Below are 26,620 nucleotides of genomic sequence, written 5' to 3' on the forward strand. Positions count from 1 at the left end.
TGGGAGAGAGGCTGGCAAGACATCAGTGATCCCTCTTCCCCAGAGAGGCTGAGAAAGTGCTGGGACGTGAGGCGTCTTCTCGAATCACTGGTGGTGCAACCTGGAATGGTTATGAAGGGAAGAGGTACGTGTTCGTTTAGGGGGTCAGTTCGGTTAGAATGATGTTAGTTTTGGTTGAGATTAGGGTGACATTTATATTAGGATGCAGTTAGGCTGGGGTGGCAGTTTGACCATTTTAGGGTTAGTGGCGAGATTAGATCAAGTGAAATATTTCCTGAGGAAGTTGCATCGTTCTTTTACTCTATGTAGCTGCCGAGATGTCGAATGTGGTTGGGGAGATACGGGCGTTAGTCCTTATCTCGGTGCAGTGTTTAGATAGTGGGGCAGGTATGTGAGCAATGGGAAATGAAAGGAATCTGGTTCTGCGTGTTTCATGCTGGTTAGACTTGCTCTGGTGAAGGTTAAGGCTCCCCACATAGGGAGGTCCTCATAGCCACCCCCTCTTCGAAAGCCGAGACCACAGAGGCTCCCCTGCCCACCCTCACACCCACCGGTAGCCACCCCTCTCTCACCCACAGTCACGCCTCTCCCTCTAGTGGCTCCTCCTTCACCTGCTCCCAAGGGGTTGACAGGGCAAACGGCGAAGGATCCTGGACCATGGCTTCATTCACCTTCGGGGACAGACACCAGTACCTGCAGCTGGTGAGCAGGTGAGATGGGCAGTGCCCAGGAGAGGGGCTGGGAGACTGATCAATGCCCCCAGATAATGGGGATCTGCTTCTCACTCCCGATCAGAAAGAATATTCCCCGAGTGGCAGCCAGAATTCGATTCTGTTTCTTCTTCCTCATTTGCTGCTCACTGCACACACACCCAACTCAGAAATCGGATAAAAGGGGTGAAAAATCAGCGGGAGAGAGATTGTTGTCCTCTCATTCGGTAGCGGTTACCTTGTAACAGTTTTGAGTGGAGTTTCAAGATAAAATGTGTCTGTGATTGAAGTGATGCAGCAACTCCAGCAAATGTCACTGGAACATGTTGCAAACTGATTCCACAACTGGAGCTCCGCTTTAACCAGCACCTGATATTAAAGGGGCTCCGCTTTCATTATTAAACATGAAGCAATGCCAAACATTATCTTGAGACGCGTGATCTCGATAAAAGCATGGGGCGGGGTTACCTAGCAAATCAGTCAAGATACGAAACAGAAAACTGGTTAGCATTTTGGGTTACTACAGCCTTCGCTAAGATTACTGAGGTCTGTGGCACAGTTTAAACGGACACTCCCAATAATCACTGTGCGAAATGTACATTCAGGTTTATTAAAGGAGGGAGGTGAAATGGTGCACTGGTTACACACTGACACATCATTCATAAATGCAAGTCTAGCCCAGAGCCATGGGAATGCAAAGGGGCCCCTCAGACTAAAATGCCGATATAATTCAGGAATATTGCAGTGCAGCTGGAGTGGGGAACGCAAATTCAGACATCGGTGCTGTCTCTGAGGTTGGGGGTGAGGCACATTATTGGAGTTTGTTTAGGGAGCTGTGCAAGTCACCCGTGCTGTATCTCACTGAGGAGTTCTTGGTGGCACGTTGTGGAGGGAGGTTTACTCTGTAACCCATGTTGTGTGTGACTTTGAATGTATGGCACAATATGGGGGTGGGGGGGGGGGGGGGAAGAGGGGGGGGGTGGGACTTTACTTCTAATGTGTGGTGTACCTGATGTGAGAGTGTTTTAGGAGATGGAGTGATACGCTATCAATTGCACATAAAGACTCAAATCGGTACAAGAGAGGCTTTATTACCGTGAGATGTTTATCCTTCGACTGCAGCTGGTAGAATGACAGCTCAGGAGAACTCATGAATATTTATACTGCTCCCTGTGGGCAGAGCTAGCTGGCAGGGGCTACCGACAAACCTGTAATACAGGTACTGCTGTACATCCCCTAATACAGGCACACATATATTTACACAGTGGTGGATTACCACATGGAGGACCCTGTATCTAGGTCTGGCCTAAGCTGTGCCTGATCAGCTAGTACTTTGCTTTGGATCCTCTCCAGCCATAAGATTCACAAAACTTGCCTTCCTTCAAACTCTGGCCTCTTACATTTCTCTATTCCATTTGCACTACCATTGGCCGCTGTGCCTGCCGTTATCCTCAGCTTTGGAATACCCTCCATTCCCCCTGCCTTTCCATCTCCCCCTCCTCCTTTACAAACTCCTTAACAGTCTCCTTTTTGACTAAGGTTTTGATTACTTGTCCTAATTCTTCTTTTCTTAGCTCAGTGTCAGTCTTTGTCTAATTTCACTCCAGTGAAGCATCATGGAACATTTCCATTGCATTAGATAAATGCAGGTTGTTGTTGTTGACATTGGACACCTAAAATGGCAGGTGCTGGTAACCTTCAACCTCAAAAGAAAACCTTAACTTTTTTTAAAAAGGAAATACATTATGAAAATGAAAATCGCTTATTGTCATGAGTAGGCTTCAATGAAGTTACTGTGAAAAGCCCCTAGTCGCCACATTCCGGCGCCTGTCCGGGGAGGCTGGTATGGGAATCGAACCGTGCTGCTGGCCTACTTGGTCTGCTTTCAAAACCAGCGATTTAGCTCAGTGAGCTAAACCAGCCCCTTAGCATCATCGAAGTGAGTAGCTCCCGACTAGGTGACAGTGTATGGACGGGCAGATGACTGCTTTAGCATTTTGGTGGAGTGGATCTAATATGATTTTTCTGTGTTGGTTATATACTTGAACATTAAATTGGCTGTGCTACTTGCTGCTCTGCATTAGCTGGAGGTGCAAGTGTGGAATATTTGCAGACTTGGGTTTTTTTCAATTTCACTTTTAACTATTGTAACCCTATTTATGGAGATGGCTATTTTCCCTTACATGTGCAATATCTTACATTTGTCTCTATTACATTTCATTTACTATTGTTCTACTCATATAATGAACAACACTTTCCATTTCTATAGTGCCATTTAATTCAAAGAAACTCCAAAATGCTTCAAAGATGGGTAGTCAAAGCAAAAGAAGAAACTTGTTTATATAAATAAATAAATAACAAAGTTTGACAATAAAAGTAATGCAAAATAGAATGGTGGTAACAGTAATAACTATGAAAACAGGAGCACCAGTAAAATAGGTCATCCTCTTGCAGACTGAAAACCCCGCCAAAGCTGCCACATGCTCAGGACCCTCAACAGATGTCAGTCAAACAATGACATAGGAGAAAGGCTTATAAGAACACTCTACTCAAAATGACACTCTGGAACAATACCAAATGGCTTCTAAAAGTCTTTGTACAGCATGCAAAGGGCTTCTTATGGATATCATTTGGCCACTTTTGTGAGATCTTCCCTTTCTAAATTCTGTGACTGTTGTTCACATAGTTATCAGAGTAAGTAAATCACTGTAGTCCCAGATGACCATAGACTGCTTTCCCCTTTGAGGGGGAGAGCTGACTGGTGGTGATTTAACCTGAGCATCATCACACCTTCATTAATAAACTCAGTCAGTATGGGAATTGAACCCACGCTGTTGGTCTTGCTCTGCATCACAAACCAACTGAGCTAAACTGACCCCTCATGTTATTATTGGACAACTGATGCCTGCTAATTCTATGATATTGTGCAAAATCAAAGGCTTCATATCTGTAGTTGCCCGTGTCTGTTATTCCTCCCTCTCTGAATTGCTTGTTTTCAATTTTTTGGTGCCTCCCCAAGGTCATTCTCTCCCTCATGACAATTGTCAATACCTCATAATTCTCCTCCATAGTCTTAAAACTCTGGAATAAAAACCAAGCTGCTCCGCAATATTTATTTGTTTTGATCCCTTTTAGTCTATCTAGTATTTATAACTTATTTACATTGATGACTTTGATGCTGCTTGGGTTATATCTTTTTTGTAAAAAGCATGTTGTCCTTGGAGGAAGTAATCATTAAGAACACTTAGTCATTTGTACTCATCCTCTGTTTCAAGCCAGCTCTCTGCCTGCCCTGTTATAGTACTGAAACAGGTCCTTACTGTTATCTTGTGTTTGTACGCTTGCTTGCGTATATATAGGTCTCTTTTATCACTCTTTTAACCTGTTTAGTGTCTTCTGATATTTGTTCTAGTGAGCTTTTGTCTCATCCCTTTTCACCTGCAGGATGTATAGAGATCATTTTCCCTCTTCACTTTTGAATTTTATAATAAACCACGAGGGATATGCATGAGCTTGTGGTGTCTGCTATTTATTTATCCTGCATTATTTTTACTTGTCCATTACTGAAATGTTATTGAACAGCTCTCTGCGATCAGCAGATTGATCCCTTCTTTGTTTGGGCTAAGAACTTTTATATTCCTGGAGTTCATTAACTCTCCCTCCGTACTGTCCCTCTTTACCCACCCCATTCCATTCTGCAAACTACAGGCTCTCTGTGCTGTTCTAACTCTGTCAATGATACAGCAGTGTTAAATATTACTTTGGGCAACAAATTAGTTTATTCAAAATAAATGCAAATTCTGAGTCCGTTTGAATGAGTTGAGCTGTTCCTGTTGGCATGTCTACCTGTTGGCTTGTGCCTATCTGTCTGTCTGCATCTGCTTATCTGCCCTCAATTTATCATGGTTTGATCCTAAGTTTTATTTCACTGGGCACAGTGTGAACCTTGGCCTGAGAATCTAAATGCTGGCTTTCATTCCTCGATTCTCAAAGAATGCACCGACATGGGAACAATCCAATCTATTTTCATTACATGCTAAGCAAAACTTATTGTTCGGGATGTGCATGCAATAGCAGCTTCCATTTGTAAAGTGTCTTTAACAGAGGCTTCATAGGAGTGATTAACAAACAAAATCTGAAACCGAGTCATGTAAAAAGGCGTTAAGACAGTTGACCAAGAAGTTGGTCAAAGTGGTAGGCTTTGAAGAGAGCTTTAAAGGAGAAGAGTGAGATGGAGAGGTTTAGATCTCGAGAGCGTGATGCCTCAGCAGCAGAATGTACGACCAGCAAAACCAGGAAAGTGCAAGAGGCCAGAATTAGAGGTGCCCAGAAATCTCAATGTGAAGGGTGGATGGGTGGTGTGGGAGGAGTAGGGTAGGCATGTGGTAGAGGAGGTGAGGGAGATAAGGAGGGATCAGAGGATGGAACCTGAGGAACTCTGTCGGCCCCTGGACTCAGTTAAGCTGCGTAGCTTACCCCAACCTATTACTGCCATTAGATGGAAATACAGTGCTCAAGACAACTGACCCCTAGGGCACAGCTGTTCCATTTGGATTTTAAAAGTGAATGTTGCTTGGATACCAGGGAACCCGGGGCTCAGAATTAAACTTATGTTTGTTTGTCAGTGACCCCTGACCTGGCAGTGTTTGACGTTTGACATCCTGTTTGGGTGTAGCCAATGTTTCCGAGCTATGCCCCAACCCACCCCCAAGTACAAGACTAGTCTACACAGGCTAAGAATCAAACATGGATTAAATATTTTTACTGCTAAGTTAGTAAACAGATTTGGTGCAAGGACCTGACTAAAACTCCCAGTAACTTAGTCTGTGGTCAATAGGGCTGAAAGTTTGCTGCTGTTGTGTACAGCGTTCAGTTTGCTGTGAGTGTTTGCATTGGCTGTCTCTGCCTGTCTGTCCTCTCTGTCTGTCTCTGTCTCTGCCTGTCTGTCCTCTCTGTCTGTCGCTCTCACCACTTCTCTGTGATTCTCACTCTCAGCATATGTTTCACTCTGTCTGACTTTTTGTGTGACTATGTGTGTGTGTGTGTGTGTGTATGTCTGCCTGTCTGCCTCATAATTAGCAGTGAGTGTTTCCTGAGCAGTATCTGTGATCATAGAATTCCTACAGTGCAGAAGGAGGCCATTCAGCCCATCGAGTCTGCACCGGCCCTCTGAAAGAGCACCCTATCTCGGCCCAAACCCCACACTATTCCAGTAACCCTACCTAGGGCCAATTTAGCTTGGTCAATCCACCTAACCTGCACATCTTTGGACTGTGGGAGGAAATCGTAACACATGGAGGAAACACATGCAGACACAGGGAGAAAGTGCAAACTCCACACAGTCACCCGAGGTCGGAATCGGACCTGGGTCCTTGATGCTGTGAGGCAGCAGTGATAACCACTGTGTCACCATGCCACCACTGTGCAATGTGTGAGTTTTATGATCATTTACACCATGTGCATTGTTAATTCATGGAGAATGCTTGTTCACTCCTGACCTGGTTTCAAGTTTTAATGTCATGTCAATTACATTGTTAGGGTTAAGAGAAACAGGTGATGGTATTAATTGTCTTTGAGCATGTATAATTAGGGGATAGCTGGGATACTGTGCAGAATGGGAGGGGAGATGTGAGACTGAGTGAGTCAATAAACTTTCTCAAAAAAGGAACACTCTGTGTCTTGGTTTTGGCTTCACCAACAAGCTAGGATTTCATTAACACCAAGGAGTGTGATTGTTGCAGCGATGCTGTGTTACTTCCTTATAGAATAGTGTGGTTCATTTGGTTTAGAGTCTGTTGCAGGTTTCCTTGGAATTTCAGACTCTGTCCTGCAGCTTATGGTACCTATAATTGTCGCATAGATTCCATCGCCCTAAAGATATTTACCTTTTAAAAGGTGGTTACAAAAATGGGTGTGGACAAAAACAATTTATGCTTTTATTTACATTGCATTCTCAATCATATCCGGAATGTAAGTTGGATGGGTTTTCTCCTTAATAGTAGAACTTAAGCCATTGCTTTTTTAAACTCTTTTCCCAGAAGTCATTTTGTTTCTCCTGAATTTCCTGTATCTACTCCACCCTCTTCACTCGTGTGGCACTACCATTTTTTATCTATGGGCAACTTTATTTTTTGTACAAGATGAGTGATTGCACATGTTGGGAATGCGGAACGTTCAAGATACAGAAGAGATGCATCTGATCAGTCACAAGTGCCCATGATTACATTCTCCGCCAGATACTGATCTAAAATACAGACTCACCTGTCAAATCTGGCAGTTTTTTAACCCATGCCTGATGCAATAGGCGGGCAACCCAATAAAGAGGGGATTGTGCAGCCCATCTAAGAACAGAATTCTCGAGTCAGGGTAGTAATGTTACATAATTTTAAACAAAATATAAATCTCAGCTTTGACTGCCTCAGGCATATTTAACAGCGAGCTGTGCACCACATACCCACACACTCTTTGTACAGTCATTTTTCATGGGGAGGTTCTAACGGGTGGGGCTGTTAAAGTTTTGTATAGAGCTCTGGGGTGTCCTTGCTGGTGCAGCATATGTTAAATATTTTTTAAAAATAAGTAAAACACCAAGAGCACGTGGGGTAGAGTTAGTGAGGGGTGCCTGTATTGGTGGGTGCTAGTGATGTCAATGGTTACAGTATCAGGGATAGAGATAGGCACACTGGTACAGATGTTAATAGGCTTTGCTTGTTCTGTTTGATTAAATGAAGGACAAGTTTGTTCTGATTTAAATCAAATTTTACCCTGTTTTTATTTTGACACATAATTTGGACTGTAAGTGTTGTCTGTCCTTGTTTTCCCGTGATCAGATACAGATGCTGCTAGATTAAAATCCCGAGTTATTTTTGATTGCTTTACCCAACACTGAGGCATTTGGACAGGGTTGAATGGCAGTTGGTTCTCACAGGTTGGCATACACCATCTGCTCGCAGACTGGGACGTGCAGATCAGTGGGCTTGCCACTTGATGTTCATTGGCCACCCTCATTAGTGTTGACCGACTTGTTTTTGAGCTGACAGTTAACGGTTGGCATCGGTCACCTAATTGAGAATTTTGCAGATGGCACAAAATTGATCATGAAGAGGATAGATGTCGACTCCAAAATGATGGTTTTGTTGAGTTGGCAGAGAAGTGGCAAATGGAATTCAATACGGAAGAGTGTGAGGTAATGCATTTCGGGAGGGCAAAAAAAGCAAAGGAATACTCAATAAATAGGAAGACATTGAGAGGGGTTGAGGAAGTGAGACCTTGGAATGCATATCCACAGGTCCTTGAAGGTGGCAGGACAAGTGGTCAAGAGCACTTTATTGGGCGTGATATTGAATATAAAAGCAGGGATGTAATGATGGAACTGTATAAAATGCTGGTTAGGCCACAGCTGGAGTTTTGTGTACAGTTCTGGTCACCACATTACAGAAGGGACATAATTGCTCTGGAGGGAATGCAGAGAATGTTGCCTGGGCTTGAAAATTGTTGCGATGAGGAGAGACTGGATGGGCTCAGATTGTTTTCCTTAGAATAGAGGACGCTGAGGCGTGACCTAATTGAGGTGTCCAAAATTATGAGGGGTTTAGATAGGGTAGATAGGAAAGACTTATTTCCCCCTAGCTGAGGAGTCAATTACTAGAGGGCATAGATTTTATGTGATTGGAGGGGACATGAGGAAACACAGAGGGTGGTGGGTGTCTGGAATTCACTGCCTAAGTTGGTGGTTGAGGCTGAAATGCTCAACTCATTTAAAAGTTACCTGGATATGCATTTGAAGTGCACCTGCAAGGCAATGGGCCAGGTGCTGGAAAATGGGATTAAAATGAACGGCTAGAATCTTTGCTTCCCCTTTTGGGCCAGCAAATTTCATTAAAAAATTTTTTTTTTAGAGTACCCAATTCATTTTTTCCAATTAAAGGGCAATTTAGTGTGGTCAATCCACCTACCCTGCACATCTTTGGGTTGTGGGGGCGAAACCCACACAAACACGGGGAGAATGTGCAAGCTCCACACGGACAGTGACCCGGGGCGCGTATTCCCCCGTCAGTCCCTTTATTCAACGCGAGTTGCATTGAATAGCCATATATTTCTTGGTACTGCGAGTGCCTGGAAACACGTGGCTAAACGTGCTCGCTAGGGGACTTTGTTCCCTTTTGGGAGAATTGGGCCCTTGGAAATGTTTTGGTTGAATTGCACCCTAAGTGCTGATGTGTGCAATGCCTTTGCACTGTGCAGACTAATTCTGGACTGGAATGTTGTTGCTTTACTGCTGCATGTAGTCCCTTCACCCTTGTAAATCAGCAGAAGAGTGGATCTCCTGTTGAAGAGTAGAGATCCAGTCACGGGTTTTGATAAAGTTATGAACAAAGAGACTGATTTGTTCCTCTGTTTAGATATGGCCTGCAAACCTAATGGGGTTTGGTGTTACTTTCTTTTAAGATGAACAAAGCTTTTGCTGCTGTGGGTTAGTGCCTGTTCTGTGCTGTATTGTTCTATGTCTATGACAGGAATCAAGGTTATTGGTTAAATGTAACCAGTTCCCTGTGACAATGTACACTTCCCAATTACCCAAACCACTGTAAAGTAACTTGGATGCTGTCAGAATAGTATCCAGCCTTAGGCTGGTGGAGGGTTTACGACATTTCTTCCTCATTTATCTCCCTAATTTCCACCAGTGTCGAAGTTTTCTTCAGCAATTCTTCTTTGTTAAAAGAAAATGGTTTTGCTCTTCCCAGTTCCAATCCTTAAAGATTCACTCACAAGATGTAGAGCTGGGCTGAGAAGTGGCAGATGGAGTCCAACCTCGATAAATGTGAAGTCATTGATTTTGGAAGGTCGAATTTGAATGCTGTATACAGGGTTAAAGGCAGGATTCTTGGAAGTGTGGAGGAACAGAGGGATCTTGGGGTCCATGTACATAGACCCCTCAAAGTTGCCACGCAGGTTGATAGGGTTGTTAAGAAGGTGTATGGTGTGTTGGTTTTCATTAACAGGAGGATTGAGTTCAAGAGCCAAGAGGTTTTGCTGCAGCTTTATAAAAGCCTAGTTAGACCACACTTGGAATATTGTGCCCAGTTCTGGTCGCCTCATTATCGGAAAGATGTGGATGCTCTGGAGAGGGTACAGAGGAGATTTACCTGGATGCTGCCTGGAATGGAGGGCATAATGGATACATTTTCTCACTGGAGCAAAGAAGGAAGAGAGGTGACTTGATAGAGCTGTACAAGGTGATGAGAGGCATGGATAGAGTGGATAGCCAGAGACTTTTCCCCAGGGCGGAAATGGCTGTCATGAGGGGACATAGTTTTAAGGTGATTGGAGGAAAGTATGGGGAGATGTCAGAGGTAGGTTCTTTACACAGAGAGTGGTGGGTGCGTGGAATGCACTGCCAGCAGAGGTGGTGGAGTCTGAGTCATTAGGGACATTTAAGCGATTCCTGGACATGGACAGCAGCAATTGAAGGGGTGTAGGTTAGGTTGACCTTAGATTAGGATAAATGGTCGGCACAACATTGTGGGCCGAAGGGCCTGTACTGTGCTGTACTGTTCTATGTTCTATGTTCTACGTTCTATTTAAGATCTGATGCCACTCTGGCCATACTACTTATCAGAGGTCCCCTGTTTCCTGAAGCAAATGATATTCGCTAATCCTCAAACATGCCTTTTCATTTGTCTGTGTCGGTTTCTTCAGCTTGCCCTCTAAGGTCATAACACTTCCTTTAAGCTTGCGGGTTACACAGTTTTTGAGTCTCTTCATTCATATGTTTTCTTCTATTCTTTCTTGGGATGTGAATGTCTCTGGCTAAGTCAGCATTTACTGTGCGTCCTAATTGCCCTTGAGAAGGTGGTGGTGAGATGCCTTCTTGAACCGCCGCAGTCTATATGGTGTATGTACACGCACAGTGATGTTGGGGAGGGAGTGCCAGGATTTGTCCCACTGATGGGGTAGAATTGGCGATTATAATTTCAAGTCAGGATGGTGTATGGATTAGAATGGAACTTGGAGGTAGTGGTGTTCCAATCTGCCTGCTGCCTTTGTTCACCCAATTGGCAAAGATCACCAGTTTGGAAGGTGCTGTTGAAGGAACCTTGGTGAGTTACTGCAGCGTATCTCTCATATAGGACACACTGCTACCACTGTGCGTCAGTAATGAATGTTTTAGGTTGGTGCCTCAGGTGCCAATCAAGTGGACTGCTTGGATGTTGTCGAGCTTCTTGCATGTTCGCAATCCTCCAGGTAAGTGGTGAGTATTCTGTCACACTCCTGACTTGCGCCTTTTCGATGGTGGACAGACTTTGGGGGAGTCAGGAGGTGAGTTACCTTCTGCAGAATTCCCAGCCTCTGACCTGCTCTTGTAACCACAGTATTGATATGGCAATAGTTAGATTCACCCTTATTAGAGATTGTCATTGCTTTGTACTTGTGTGTCGTGAATGTTACTTGTCACTTATCAGCCCAAGTTGTATCTTGATTGTAGTTGATGTCCTTTGTTGGAATTTGTAGATGTCACAGGATGGAGATGGAATTGTGAGCTGCAGAGCCTTTTGGTGACTGGGACTGAGACATCCTTATGCTCCTCGACATCGCATTTACAACCATCAACTTCCAACAGCTTGTTCTCCAGTTGGGTGGAACTGCTCTCGTTTGGTTCCACTTACACCTCTTTGATCACACATCCAACAATGGCTTCTCTTCCTTCTCCCACTGAACTCCCTCAAGAATCAATCCATGGCCCTTGGTCTACATAATGTCCTGAGCTGACATCATTCAAAGTCAAGTGGCCAGCTTCCATGTATACACTGTTGACAGAAGAATATTCTCCATAACGTCTCTTCAGCATTCCATTGTGTTGTCGCAATGCTTGTTTGACAGCCAGTGTTGGGTCAGCTGCAATCTCCTGCTGTTAAAATTAAGATGATCAAAGTCACTCCTCATCGCTACCACAAACTGCCTGTGGTCAGCAGCAACAACCCCTGCAGCTGCTGTTATCTGAGGCTGAAGCAGATTGTGAAAAAACCCGGTGTCTTTTGACCCCAACTTGAGATTTATTTACACTGTAGTTAACACTGTAGCTAACCACTGCGCCACGGTGCCACTCTAATAGCAGCATTTAAAACAGAATTGGTGAAATCCTGGTGAAAAAGAATTATGGGACTGTGGAGAAGGAGCAGGGCATGGAACTAACTAAACAGTTCTTTCAAAGAACAAGCACCGACATGAAGTGTCAGATTCACCATTCTGTGCTGTATCATTCTATGATTCTATATTTGAACCCTTTCATCATTTCTCCCCTTCCTATTACCTCCGCCATCGCAAAAAACCATCACCACCTCCTCCTCCAAGTACCCCATCCCTCTGATTCTGGCCTCTTGTGCATCCAGCACTCTATTAGTTCCACCATTAATACTAAGCTCATGAATTGCAGCAGTTGTAGAGTGCAGCATGGTGGCGCAGTGGTAGCACTGCAGTCTCATGCTGCCGAGGTCCTAGGTTCGATCCCAGCTTTGGGTCACTGTCCCTGTGGAGTTTGCACATTCTCCCCGTGTTTGCGTGGGTTTCGCCCCCACAACCCAAAGATGTGCTAGGTAGGTGGATTGAACACACTAAATTGCCCCTTAATTGGAAAACATTAATTGGGTGCTCTAAATTTGTAAAAATAAATGAATTGCAGCAGTTCAAGAAGGCAACACACATGTCTCCTTATGAATGATTTTAAAAAAAAATTGCTTCCCTGGAACCCACTATTATCTGCTTCACTTTCCTCCTTTAAGATCTTCCTTAAAACCCAACCCTTTGACTGAACCTTTGTTCACCGTTCCTAATAGTTCCATCTCTGGCTCTGTATTCATTTATTTTTTTGAATTAAGTTTCTGCAAAGCACCTTGGATCATTTTCCTATGTGATATGAATGCAAAATGGTGGTGTTGACATTCACCATCGTGGCTAGTTGGTGAATATACACTGCTTGAAATGAGGTGTTGGAAGTGCCCAGAGGGAAGTAATCTATAAAAACTCAGACAAGTGAGGAGAAAAGGAAACCAGAGGAGGGGTACTGATCTCCAATCGGTGGGGCGTTAGCTTTGGTTCAATTGGTAACTGTCTTGTTTCAAGGTCAGAAGCTTATGGATTCAAGGCCTACTCCAGGACCTGAGCATGTGATCAATTGACACTTCACTGCTATACGGAGAGAGTGCTGCATATTTTAGTAAAATTGAGACTCTATCTACCTCTTTAGGTGGACATAAAATATCCCATTGGTTCATTGGCGGAATAGTAGAGATTTGTTCCCTGTTTTTTTCTGTTTGTTTCTTGGCAACATGCATCCCTCTAACACCAACACCTTAGTCATTAGTCATCACATGCTGCATTGAGGGATCTTACTGTGACTATTCTTAAAATCAAAGTTTAGGACTTTGAGGCCTCCCAAAAACCTGACAGGGGTTGTCTAACTGCGCGTTTTTTACTTGAATCTTTTCCGGTCTGGTTTGCAGCGAAGTGGTTACCGGTGAATTGAAACTGCTCGTACCGCGCTACAAAAGGACTTCATTGACTGACTGGAAACAGCCCAGCTCCCCCACGGCACTATCACAAAACATTGTGAGTATCACCAACAGCTGCTACCTGTGCTTGACATCTGTACAAAGTGTTCAGGACTTCACGATTAATGGCAGCAGTTTGGTCGCTGCATTTCCCTACATTACAAAAGTAGCCACATGGCTTTTGTAACGACATCCTGGGCTAGTGTGCGGTCAATTCCAGCCCCACGTGCCCCAGAGTCACAAAACAAGTGAATTAACCAATAATTTTAATAAAAATACCCCAAATCTTTGACCTTTGGCTGCCCAATAATTATAGTCATCAGATTTGTAAGTTTAAGCACAATTACTGTTTATTTATACCAAGAACTACAATGAAGTATACAGTAAATACAACTGGGTAACAACTAGCTAATACCTACTACCCACTTTAACTATCTCGCCCTCTACCCACATGCATGAGATGGACAAATACAGAGGGGGTGGAAAGGGGTAGAAACTGATAAGGGTGAAGGTCAAAAGATAACAGTCTTTACTTCGGATGGTGATAATTTGGCCCATTTTCCTCACCACAAGCTCACAGATTAGCGTCTTTGGTTTGCAGCCAGTAATGGACTTCTTTGTCAAGTCATTCATTGAAAGTCCCTGAGGTTGAGAAAAATGCAGTACTTTGAGCTCGAGGTTCCCATCAATCTGGGCCTTCAGCTCAAGGTTCACATTCAGTCCTCTACCTTTCTGGACTGAGAGTTGGCCAGTTCTGCCTTTGCCTTTCAGGAGGGGGAGTCAGTCGGTTCTGGTCTCGACATGTACATAGATTCATCCAGGCTCTTTGTCAGTTCAGAACACAGCCTTTCCGGATGTGATGAATGATATCGGTATAACTGCTGTAACTGTACCTTGCCTTTAATACATTGACCCTTTAAGACCGGGTTTGGAACCCTGGGGGACTCCGCCTCTGGCTCCGCCCCCAGGAAACTGTATATAAGATGATGCTTACTGGGCAGCATGCTGTGAGCACACTTCTCGGCAGCTGTCCGGTTCTCTGGTAATTAAAGAATTACCAATCTTCTCTCCTGAGTCGTAATTGAGGGTACCTCACCGGAGAAGGATAGAGAGGAGAGGATATGAGGTTGTTTCCAGGGCTGCCAAAATCAGAACTGAAACCGAACCCAGCCCTTGGAGCTTTGAAAAACATTTCAGTGGGATCAGATTTAATCACTAACAGTTACCGGGTGCTGCTGAAATCCTCTGCTTGAATTAAAGGCACAGGCCACTTGCTTCAGAGACACATGACAACTAATCATACATGAATTAAAAATGTAACGGCAAAAATCAAAGAAAGGGAAAATAAGGGAATAAATAGGGAGGACCCTTACACTTTGACTGTGTGATGCGTTGAAACAACCTGCAGCGCTATGTAAATTACCGTCTTTCTCCCTAACCACTTTTTCCTATGTGTTTTTGTTTTTTAGCCACTCAGATTTGATCCTGTGGAGCCCTCAGATTTTGAGGCCTATGTAGCCATTCAGATGGCGAATCCTGAGCTGGGATCATTGCAGAATCTGGTGGATTTCCCTGAGGATGATGTTGACGTTGTAATATCTTCGAGAGAATGCCGGACAATTAACCCCGCTGTCCCAGACAATTGGTAAAGTGGAACGATTCAGAATAAAATGCAACTTCCAATTGTACTGAGACTCGTTTCCTTCACTTTTTAATTTTTGGATTAAATGCAAATTCATGGGGAGGTACTGACATAGTGATATTGTCGCTGGGCCAGTAAAGCAGAGACCTAGAGCAATGCTCTGGGGACCCAGGTTCAACACCGCTACTGCAGATGGTGAAATTTGAAATCAATAAAAATCTGGAATTAAAAGTCTAATGATGCCCATGAAACCATTGTCCATTGTTGTAAAAGGCCATCTGGTTCACCAATGTCCTTTAGGGAAGGAAATCTGCTGCCCTTACCTGGTCTGGCCCACATGTGACTCCAGATCCACAGCAATGTGGTTGACACTTAACTGTCCCTCGAGGGAAATTAGGCATGGGCAATAAATGCTGGCCCAGCCAGCGAAGCCCATGTCCCATGATCGAATAAAAAAAAGAATGAAGGGTTGGAGTGGGCACAGACATGTACTTATCATCTGCTGGTTGCAGGCGAGTAGGTGCTGCAATCATTTATAATTCACTGTTGTGTGCATCAGTACTTTGTTATTATACATGTAGATAATTGACTTGTATGTATCTAAGTTGCCATATATTGTTTTATATTGTTCCTGTATGTGGCTTTAGCTCACATTTGTACATGGCAGTATCTCTCCCTGTACACTTTGCTGTTGAGTCTTAGGTTTGTGATCTGTACGTTAGCAAACCACCTCCTGGCTTAGCTGAGATTAATTGATTTCCACCATTCTTGCCTCTGGTAGAAGCATCACTTGAGCATTACTGGCAGCCTACCTTGTATTTCAAAGCTCAGACCTGATCTTCATCATAGCAGCACGGTAGCATAGTGGTTAGCACAGTTGCTTCACGTCTTCAGGGTCCCAGGTTCAATTCCCGGCTTGGGTCACTGTGCGGAGTCTGCACATTCTCCCTGTGTCTGCATGGGTTTCCTCCGGGTGCTCCAGTTTCCTCCCACAGTCCAAAGATGTGCAGGTTAGGTGGATTGGCCATGATAAATTGCCGTTAGTGTCCAAAAGCAGGGGTAGAGTGATGGTGTGGGCTTGGGTAAGGTACTCTTTCCAAGGGCTGGTGCAGACTTGATGGGCTGAATAGCCTCCTTCTGCACTGTAAATTCTATGATTCTATGATTTGAAGTTAAGTTAAAATGTAGATCCTTTGTAGTTTTTGTGTCAAATGGAGAAAGTGGAAATTGTGGCTTCCTAGTTTCCATTGACCTGGTTTCTCTTCCCTGTGCTATGTGAAAGTAGAGGTTAGTAATGAGGAGATACCACTTTATTTCCTGAGCTGTGACGAGGGACTTGACTGATTTGCTGGATTGTCCATTAAATTAAAATTTCTAACAATAAAAGATTATCATCAACTTGATAAATATGAATAATTAGGTTGATTTATTAATTACACGCTTAAATATTTCAACCATTATTTCTTGTGTCAGCCTTGTCTCAGTGGCAGCATTCGTGCCTCAGAGTCAGAAAGACTTGGGGTCGGGCAGCACGGTGGCGCAGTGGGTTAGCCCTGCTGCCTCACGGCGCCGAGATCCCAGGTTCGATCCCGGCTCTTGATCACTGTCCGTGTGGAGTTTGCACATTCTCCCTGTGTTTGCGTGGGTTTCACCCCCACAACCCAAAAGATGTGCAGGGTAGGTGGATTGGCCATGCTAAATTGCCCCTTAATTGGAAAAAAATGAATTGGGTACTCTAAATTTTAAAAAAAAGAAAGACTTGGGTTTAAGCCTGACTGCGATTTGGACACATGACCTCGCAGGACACTTCAGTGAGGCACTGGGGGTGTGCTGCATTGTCGAAGTTGTTGTTGTTCTACGAAACATTAAGTTGAGTACCCATCTGCCTGCTCATGTAGGAGAGCCCATGATAGAGCAGAGAGTTCTCCCGGTTTTCTTCAAGCGTTGGCAGCAAAAGCAGATTCATTGTTCATTAATCTCTTCATTGTTTGAAAGAACTTGCTGTGTACAAAATGGCTGCCTTGGCTGCCTTTAACAACAGCGAGTGTGCAATGCAATTCATTGGCTGTGAGGCATTTTAGTTGCCCTGGGGATATGCTTTGCACATTAGTTCTTCAATTTGTTTCCTTTCCTTCCTGCTGTACCTTTTTTAGGGCAAGGTGTAATCCTCTTCATGTTTTGCCTTGACAGGAATAACTTGACCCCACAGGTGAGGTCATGTGTCGAGACCTACACCAGGAACTGGCTGACAGTTACCAGGAGGTAAGTGAAATATTTTCACCTCGACCAGTGCAGCAAGGGGCAAGCTGAATGCTGCCTAGAGTATCTATACATTATTATATCTGACTATGTCACTAAAGGTTGGGATTCACTGAGTGCCCAACATATGCAAGCACCACAGAGGATACAGATTTTTTCAAATTCCACATTGGTGAGAAAACAACCAATTAAAGTGACAAAGATTTGTTGTGTTATCTCCCAAAGCAACCCCAATCACCTCTCTGAGAAAAAAGTGGGCATTTTTAGTTTTTCTTCCTCATCTACTTCACAATTTTAACATTAATTTTCCAATAAATAATGGAAAAATCCACCAACTCATGAAAAGCATTGATAAAACGTGCCATCTGCTCACCCATCACACCCACCGGCACCTCTACCAAAACCTGTTCCTCTCGGGTGGCCTTGGGTTCATCTTTTTGTGTTTCGGACCTCAGTCCGGCAGCAGAGTAGTGGATTCTGCTGTTTTCTAACTAGGTTTATATGGAGACTCTGAATCCTTCATTCAGTCTACCCGCACATGGCTGAACTGGGGCTTCCCTCGTTCCAGGTATCCACACACATCTGAGCTGATCTCCCTTCTTCAATGCATCCATGTACAGTTGAACTGTATGTGGTGATTTATATGCATCGTAATTCACACTGTATTCCCTTGCGTTGTATTGTGTCCTTGTGGGCTCTGTATGTGAGCCGTTGTGCGGCTCTGCCCAGAGGGGGAGATAAGGAGTTTGTACTGGGCTCCACCCTTGGCTCCGCCCATGGCTCCTCCCACTAACCGGAAGTATAAAGTACTGCAGCCGTAAGCCTGCTCTCAGTTCCTCTGGTCGCAGGCTGGCTTAGTTGTAAGACTATTAAAACCACAGTTTACTTCCAATCGTGTGTCTAGTGAATTGACGGTCACATCACTGCACTCCCCATGCTCCACACAGCTGAGCTGATCTGCTCACTCAGCAGAGTTTGAGACAGGGCTCGAGGAACAACTAGATGTTTTAGAAATCCAGCACCCCACAAGCCTAAACCAGGACAAGCTTCAGAGTGAGTTAAGAGCAGATGATGCCCATTGAAACTTGTACTCGAACTGGGATTTTCTCCCGGGGCCAGGATTGAACCCGGGTCCTCAGCACCGTGAAGCAGCAGTGCTAACCACTGCGCCACCATGCCGCCCGAAACAGTTGTGAATCTACCACCTTTTTGTCCAGCGAAGGAACCGAGATAGAGTTCTAGCTTGAATGGTGGTGTCCCCATGCATGCACTGCTCTTGTCCTTCTAGGCGATAGATGATAGGTTGAGGATGGTAGGTGATAGGTTTCGGAGGTGCTCCCAAAGAAGCTTTGGTGAATCGCTGCATTGCATCCTGCACAGACCACTGCCACTGTGCGCCAATGGTGGAAGGAGCAAATGTTTAAGGTGGTTCACTGAGTAACAATCAAGTGGGCTGTTGGGTTCAACATAACACATATTCATGATTTCTCTCCCAGGTATCATAAGTACAGCAATGGGAGTCGGAGGAAAGGACTGAATCTTCCTCATCAGGTTTTTGAATGCGATGAAAGCTTCAATGTGGAAATGCAAAGATTCCAGGTATGCTATGATGAGAGTCCTCATTGTGCAGCAAGGGAACAAACTAACAATACTATCATACAACAAAATACATGAAACAAAACTTTCCCAACATGAACAAACAGGCCTTTGTCCACTGCAGTTCAAACAATTAATTTGTTGGGTGTTGTGGTGGGTAGGGTGCAGGATTTATGTCAAGTGTAATGGGCAGAGGGTGCGGGGTGCGGGGAGCAGGGCAGGGTTTACCATGGTGGGCAGGGGGGTAATGGGTGTGGGGAGGAGGGCTGAGTTTACCATGGTGGGCAGGGGGTGATGGGTGTGGGGAGGAGGGCTGAGATTACCATGGTGGGCAGGGGGTGATGGGTGTGGGGAAGAGGGCTGGGTTTACCATGCTGGACAGGGGGGTGATGGGTGTGGGGAGGAGGGCTGGGTTTACCATGGTGGTCAGGGGGAGGGGTGATGGGTGTGGGGAGGAGGGCTGGGTTTACTATGGTGGGCAGAGGGGGTGATGGGTGTGGGGAGGAGGGCTGGGTTTACCATGGTGGGCAGAGGGGGTGATGGATGTGGGGAGGAGGGCTGGGTTTACCATGGTGGGCAGAGGGGGTGATGGGTGTGGGGAGGAGGGCTGGGTTTACCATGGTGGGCAGAGGGGGTGATGGGTGTGGGGAGGAGGGCAGGGTTTACCATGGTGGGCAGGGGGGTGATGGGTGTGGGGAGGAGGGCTGGGTTTACCATGGTGGGCAGAGGGGGTGATGGGTGCGGGGAGCAGGGCTGGGACCATGGTGGGCAGGGGGGTGATGGGTGTTGGGAGGAGGGCAGGGTTTACTGTGGTGGGCAGGGGGGTGATGGGTGTGGGGAGGAGGGCTGGGTTTACCATGGTGGGCAGAGGGGGTGATGGGTGCGGGGAGCAGGGCTGGGTTTACTGTGATGGGCAGGGGGTGAGGGGTGTGGGGAGGAGGGCTGGGTTTACCATGGTGGGCAGAGGGGGTGATGGGTGCGGGGAGCAGGGCTGGGACCATGGTGGGCAGGGGGGTGATGGGTGTGGGGAGGAGGGCAGGGTTTACTGTGGTGGGCAGAAGATGAGGAGTGTAGGGAGGAGGGCTGGGTTTACTGTGATGGGCAGGGGGTGAGGGGTGTGGGGAGGAGGGCTGGGTTTACTATGGTGGGCAGGGGGTGAGGGGTGTGGGGAGGAGGGCTGGGTTTACTATGGTGGGCAGGGGGTGAGGGGTGTGGGGAGGAGGGCTGGGTTTACTGTGGTGGGCAGGGGGTGAGGTGTGTGGGGAGGAGGGCTGGGTTTACTATGGTGGGCAGGGGGTGAGGGGTGTGGGGAGGAGGGCTGGGTTTACTGTGATGGGCAGGGGGTGAGGGGTGTGGGGAGGAGGGCTGGGTTTACTATGGTGGGCAGGGGGTGAGGGGTGTGGGGTGGAGGGCTGGGTTTACTATGGTGGGCAGGGGGGTGAGGGGTGCGGAGTGGAGGGCTGGGTTTACTGTTATGGACAGGGGGTGAGGGGTGTGGGGAGGAGGGCTGGGTTTACTATGGTGGGCAGAGGGGGTGGAGGGCTGGGTTTACCATGGTGGGCAGGGGGTGGAGGGCTGGGTTTACTATGGTGGGCTCGGGGTTGGTGAGGGGTGGGGTGGGGGACAGTTTTAGTATAGTGGGCTCGGGGTGGGGCTGTGTTTCATTGGTTTGTTTCTGACACATCTCAGCATCTCGATTAACCCTGTGCGTGTGTACTCAGAGCTGCACTGCTGTGCTGACAGTGCCTGTGTGTACACAGAGTTCCACCACTGTCCAGACTGTGCCTGTGTGTACACAGAGCTTCACTGCTGTACAGACTGTGCCTGTGTGTACACAGAGCTTCACTGCGTCCAGACTGTGTCTGTGTGTACACAGAGCTTCACTGCGTCCAGACTGTGTCTGTGTGCACACAGAGTTCCACTGCTGTCCTGACTGTGCCTGTGTGTACACAGAGCTCCACCGCTGTCCAGGCTGTGTCTGTGTGTACACAGAGCTCCACTGCTGTCTAGACTGTGCCTGTGTGTACACAGAGTTCCACCGCTGTCCAGACTGTGTCTGTGTGTACACAGAGTTCCACTGCTGTCCTGACTGTGTCTGTGTGTACACAGAGCTTCACTGCGTCCAAACTGTGTCTGTGTGTACACAGAGCTGCACTGCTGTCCTGACTGTGTCTGTGTGTACACAGAGTTCCACCGCTGTCTAGACTGTGTCTGTGTGTACACAGAGCTTCACTGCTGTCTAGACTGTGTCTGTGTGTACACAGAGCTTCACTGCGTCCAAACTGTGTCTGTGTGTACACAGAGCTTCATTGCGTCCAGACTGTGTCTGTGTGCACACAGAGCTCAACTGCTATCCAGACTGTGTCTGTGTGTACACAGAGCTGCACTGCTGTCTAGACTGTGTCTGTGTGCACACAGAGTTCCACTGCTGTCCAGACTGTGTCTGTGTGTACACAGAGCTCCACTGCTGTCCAGACTGTGTCTGTGTGTACACAGAGCTTCATTGCGTCCAGACTGTGTCTGTGTGTACACAGAGCTTCATTGCGTCCAGACTGTGTCTGTGTGCACACAGAGTTCCACCGCTGTCTAGACTGTGTCTGTGTGTACACAGAGCTCCACCGCTGTCCAGACTGTGTCTGTGTGTACACAGATCTCAACTGCTGTCTAGACTGTGCCTGTGTGTACACAGAGCTTCACTGCTGTCCAGACTGTGTCTGTGTGTACACAGAGCTTCACTGCGTCCAAACTGTGTCTGTGTGTACACAGAGCTTCACTGCTGTCCAGACTGTGTCTGTGTGTACACAGAGCTTCATTGCGTCCAGACTGTGTCTGTGTGTACACAGAGCTCCACAACTGTGCAGGCTGTGTCTGTGTGCACACAGATCTCCACCGCTATCCAGACTGTGTCTGTGTGTACACAGAGTTCCACCGCTGTCTAGACTGTGTCTGTGTGTACACAGAGCTTCACTGCGTCCAGATTGTGTCTGTGTGTACACAGAGCTTCACTGCTGTCCAGACTGTGTCTGTGTGTACACAGAGCTTCATTGCGTCCAGACTGTGTCTGTGTGTACACAGAGCTCCACAACTGTGCAGGCTGTGTCTGTGTGTACACAGAGCTGCACTGATATCTAGACTGTGTCTGTGTGTACACAGAGCTGCACTGCTGTCTAGACTGTGTCTGTGTGTACACAGAGCTCCACAACTGTGCAGGCTATGTCTGTGTGTACACAGAGCTTCACTGCGTCCAGACTGTGTCTGTGTGTACACAGAGCTTCACTGCGTCCAGACTGTGTCTGTGTGTACACAGAGCTCCACTGCGTCCAGACTGTGTCTGTGTGTACACAGAGCTTCACTGCGTCCAGACTGTGTCTGTGTGTACACAGAGCTTCACTGCTGTCTAGACTGTGCCTGTGTGTACACAGAGCTTCACTGCGTCCAGACTGTGTCTGTGTGTACACAGAGCTCCACTGATGTCTAGACTGTGTCTGTGTGTACACAGAGCTTCACTGCGTCCAGACTGTGTCTGTGTGTACACAGAGCTCCACTGCTGTCCAGACTGTGCCTGTGTGTACACAGAGCTTCACTGCTGTCTAGACTGTGTCTGTGTGTACACAGAGTTCCACCGCTGTCCAGACTGTGTCTGTGTGTACACAGAGCTGCACTGCGTCCAGACTGTGTCTGTGTGTACACAGAGCTTCACTGCGTCCAAACTGTGTCTGTGTGTACACAGAGCTCCACCACTGTCCAGGCTGTGCCTGTGTGTACACAGAGCTTTGCTGCTATCCTGACAGTGCCTATGTGTACACCGTGCTCCACTACTGTCTAGACTGTGTCTGTGTGCACGCAGAGCTGCACTGCTGTCCAGACTGTGTGTGTGTGTACACAGAGCTTCACTGCATCCAGACTGTGTCTGTGTGTACACAGAGCTGCCTTACAGTGCCTGTGTGTACACAGAGCTCCACTGCTGTCCTGACTGTGTCTGTGTGTACACAGAGATGCACTGCTGTCCTGACTGTGTCTGTGTGTACACAGAGCTGCACTGCTGTCCTGACTGTGTCTGTGTGTACACAGAGATGCACTGCTGTCCTGACAGTGCCTGTGTGTACACAGAGATGCACTGCTGTCCTGACTGTGTCTGTGTGTACACAGAGCTGCCTGACAGTGCCTGTGTGTACACAGAGCTCCACTGCTGTCCAGACTGTACCTCTGTGTACACAGAGCTGAACTACTGTCTAGAATGTGTCTGTGTGTACATAGAGCTGCACTGCTGCCTAGACTGTGTCTGTGTGTACACAGAGCTGCACTGCTGCCTAGACTGTGTCTGTGTGTACATAGAGCTCCACCACTGTCCAGGCTGTGCCTGTGTGTACACAGAGATGCACTGCTGTCTGGACTGTGTCTGTGTGCACGCAGAGCTGCACTGCTGTCTGGACTGTGTCTGTGTGCACGCAGAGCTGCACTGCTTTCCCGACTGAAGCTCTAGAGCTATTTGTTTAGAGTCCGCTCACAATAACCAAACTGTGATTTAGGCTAACGGTGCAAGAAGCTGGAGGTGCATGGATGTTAACCTGAAGACCGTCATCATAATGTAACTCTAAATAGATCCACTTTTGGTAAGGTGATCATTCAGAGGTCATAGACTGCCTAAAACCCTGAAGGTGGCCATTTGGCCCACTGTATCTATGCTGACATCCAAGGAGCAATTTGTGCTGCACCTCTCCCCCACCCTCTCCTCACATCCCTGCACCTTCCTCCTTTTCAGATAGTTAGAAAATCCGTAAGTGTGAAACTTTATGCCACAGAAAGGGGCCCCTCTGCCCATTGCTCCTGTTCCGGCCAAAAAATAAGCCATCCGGCCTAACCCTACTTCCCAGTTGGCCCCTAGCCCTGGAGGTTACGGAACAGCAGGTGCTTATCCAGATAGCTTTCAAATAAGTGACTCCTACCACCCTTTTCAGGCAGTGACCCCTATCACCCTCTGAGGAATTGTTCTGGCCAGCATGTCTCTTTCAGTCAACAACCTAAAAGACAGATGAGTAGGTCATTCGTCTCATTGTTGTTGCTGTGTGCAAAATGGTTGCCTGTTATACCTAGAAGACAGACAACGTACTTTAGTTCATAATATGTGGGGCCCTTTGTGATATCTGAGAGATGGGATGGGTTGGTATATAAATAGTAATTACATTCAAGGGAACAAAAAGCTAGGTTTATTTGAGCAATTAGTGATGGGGGGAGAACAAAAGCAGGTTAGTATCTTGACAACACATTTGTTTGTATGCCTAGCTGGGATCTTTATCAGCTCCTTTAAAGTTCACATCTACACTTTTAATCTCTGTCCATGACCGTAGATTTTAACAGAACCCTTCGAGTCCCACAAGTGGGTGGCATGGTGGCCCAGTGATTATCACTGCTGCCTCACCGTGCCAGGGATCCGGGTTCAATTCCAAACCTTGGGTCACTGTCTGTGGAGTTTACACTTTCACCCAGTGTTTGCGTGGGTTTTCTCCAGGTGCTCTGGTTTCCTCCCACAATCCAAAGATGTGCAGGTTAGAGGGACTGGCCATGCTTAATTGCCCTTTAGTGTCCAAAGGTACGGTACGAGATGGTAGCACAGTGGTTAGCACTTTCTGTCACTGTCTGTGTAGTGTCTCCACGTTCTCCTTGTGTCTGCGTGGGTTTCCTCCGGGTGCTCCGGTTTGTTGCCAATTCCACTGGAGACGCCAATAATGTTGCTCTTTTGAACTGGATACTGATATGACAGTTATTAATGATGATATTGCCTTTCAGAGTCACCAGGTATCAAATGATACCACCACAAGGTTTTACCAGATATCGATCAAAGACCAAACAACCAGTTAGTTAGTTCAAGTTCAAGGATAGTTTATTTACACACAATAATTACCTCGGCATGCAACATAAAACACTACAAGCTAAATTACACCTAACACTACAACAACCTGTACTTAACTTCAGGCACCCGGCTTTATGCAAAGGATCTTGCATGGCTGAGTCTGGAGAAGTGACTTTGTTTCTGCTGGGCTCATCCGTCTGGGAGAGATAGTTGGTCTTGAACTTGTCTTCTGGTCGTGATGCTACACTTGGTTTTAGGCGTAGATCGGGGCCAAGAGAGCGCTGGGGCCAAGAGAGACTGAACACATGGCAGTGTCTCTCTTTATCCTTCTGGGGTTTTGCGCTCTTTTGGGTGGTCCTTAGCTTTGGACCCAATAATTCGGCAGGCTTTGATTACTGCCTTCGATTTTGGCCAATAAAGGGGCGGGTGCCTTGATGGCGGGGCGTGTCCTGAGAGGTCATTGACCTTGATGTTTTGGGCTCCCTGAGCAAAGGGAGTGGCGCCGATGAGTCTGTTTCTGTATCTGTTACCTGAGTACAGGTCTTTTGTTCTGGGGAAATGGGCCATTAGAATGCAAAGCAGCTGGGGGTTTCGATAGCGTCTAGTTATCTGAGTTGCCAATATTCATAAGCTCTGAGCGTCTGAGTCCTGGGTTGATCATATTTCCCATGGTCCTTTGCAGATGGCCATATTTCCCAGGATCCTTTGTAAGTGGCCATCCCAGATGGCTCCAGGTTTCCTCCCACAAGTCCCAAAAGATGTGTTGTTCGGTAATTTGGACATTCTGAATTCTCCCTCTGTGTACCCGAACAGGCGCCAGAATGCGGCGACGAGGCACTTTTCACAGTAACTTCATTGCAGTGTTAATGTAAGCCTACTTGTGACAATAAAGATTATTATTATAGGTTAAGTGGGGTTATGGGAATAGGGCAGGGGGTTGGGCCTAGGTATTGTGCTCTTTTTGAGGGCTGATGCAGACTCAATGGCCCGATTGGCCGACTTCTGCACTCTAAACCCAGGACACAGATCAGAACTGGTTGCACCACACTGTTAAATCAGCAACATTGCAGAGAGGGGCTGGGGCAGAGGTCATGAGGTCTGAACCACTGAGGTTGTAATTTGTAAAGAGTCTGTAACTCCCATTTCCGATGTGACATCAAACTGAGGTGAAGTTAAAAATAATCCCTAGATGGCCATCACGGTCACGCAGTGGTTAGCACTGCTGTCTCACGGCGCTGAGGTCCCAGGTTCGATCCCGGCTCAGGGTCTCAGTCTGTGTCGAGTTTGCACATTCTCCCCGTGTTTGGGTGGGTTTCGCCCCCACAACCCAAAGATTGGGCCCACAATTGTTCACAATTTACATAGATGATTTGGAGTTGGGGACCAAGGGCAATGTGTCCAAGTTTGCAGATGACACTAAGATGAGTGGTAAAGCGAAAAGTGCAGAGGATACTGGAAGTCTGTAGAGGGATTTGGATAGGTTAAGTGAATGGGCTAGAGTCTGGCAGATGGAATACAATGTTGACAAATGTGAGGTTATCCATTTTGGTAGGAATAACAGCAAACGGGATTATTATTTAAACAATAAAATATTAAAGCATGCCGCTGTTCAGAGAGACTTGGGTGTGCTAGTGCATGAGTCACAGAAGGTTGGTTTACAAGTGCAACAGGTGATTAAGAAGGCAAATGGAATTTTGTCCTTCATTGCTAGAGGGATGGAATTTAAGACTAGGGAGGTTATGTTGCAATTGTATAAGGTGTTAGTGCGGCCACACCTGGAGTATTGTGTTCAGTTTTGGTCTCCTTACTTGAGAAAGGACGTACTGGCGCTGGAGGGTGTGCAGAGGAGATTCACTAGGTTAATCCCAGAGCTGAAGGGGTTGGATTATGAGGAGAGGTTGAGTAGACTGGGACTGTACTCGTTGGAATTTAGAAGGATGAGGGGGGATCTTATAGAAACATTTAAAATTATGATGGGAATAGATAGGATAGATGCGGGCAGGTTGTTTCCACT

At 46.5% G+C, this 26,620-nt stretch overlaps 1 protein-coding gene across 1 annotated transcript in view; it reads left to right on the plus strand.

Annotated features, from left to right (window-relative positions):
• Positions 1-637: 637 nt before the first annotated feature.
• Positions 638-26,620, plus strand: part of LOC119953774 (dedicator of cytokinesis protein 7-like) — a 328,309-nt gene continuing 302,326 nt past the window's right edge. Inside the window, 5 exon segments of the mRNA XM_038778389.1 lie at positions 638-710; positions 13,211-13,316; positions 14,728-14,903; positions 17,091-17,162; positions 18,656-18,758. Coding sequence (XP_038634317.1) covers positions 658-710; positions 13,211-13,316; positions 14,728-14,903; positions 17,091-17,162; positions 18,656-18,758 — 510 coding nt within the window. The 5' untranslated portion in view covers positions 638-657.

This window comes from Scyliorhinus canicula, chromosome 18 (genome assembly GCF_902713615.1).
Source record: "Scyliorhinus canicula chromosome 18, sScyCan1.1, whole genome shotgun sequence".
Lineage (NCBI taxonomy): Eukaryota > Metazoa > Chordata > Chondrichthyes > Carcharhiniformes > Scyliorhinidae > Scyliorhinus > Scyliorhinus canicula.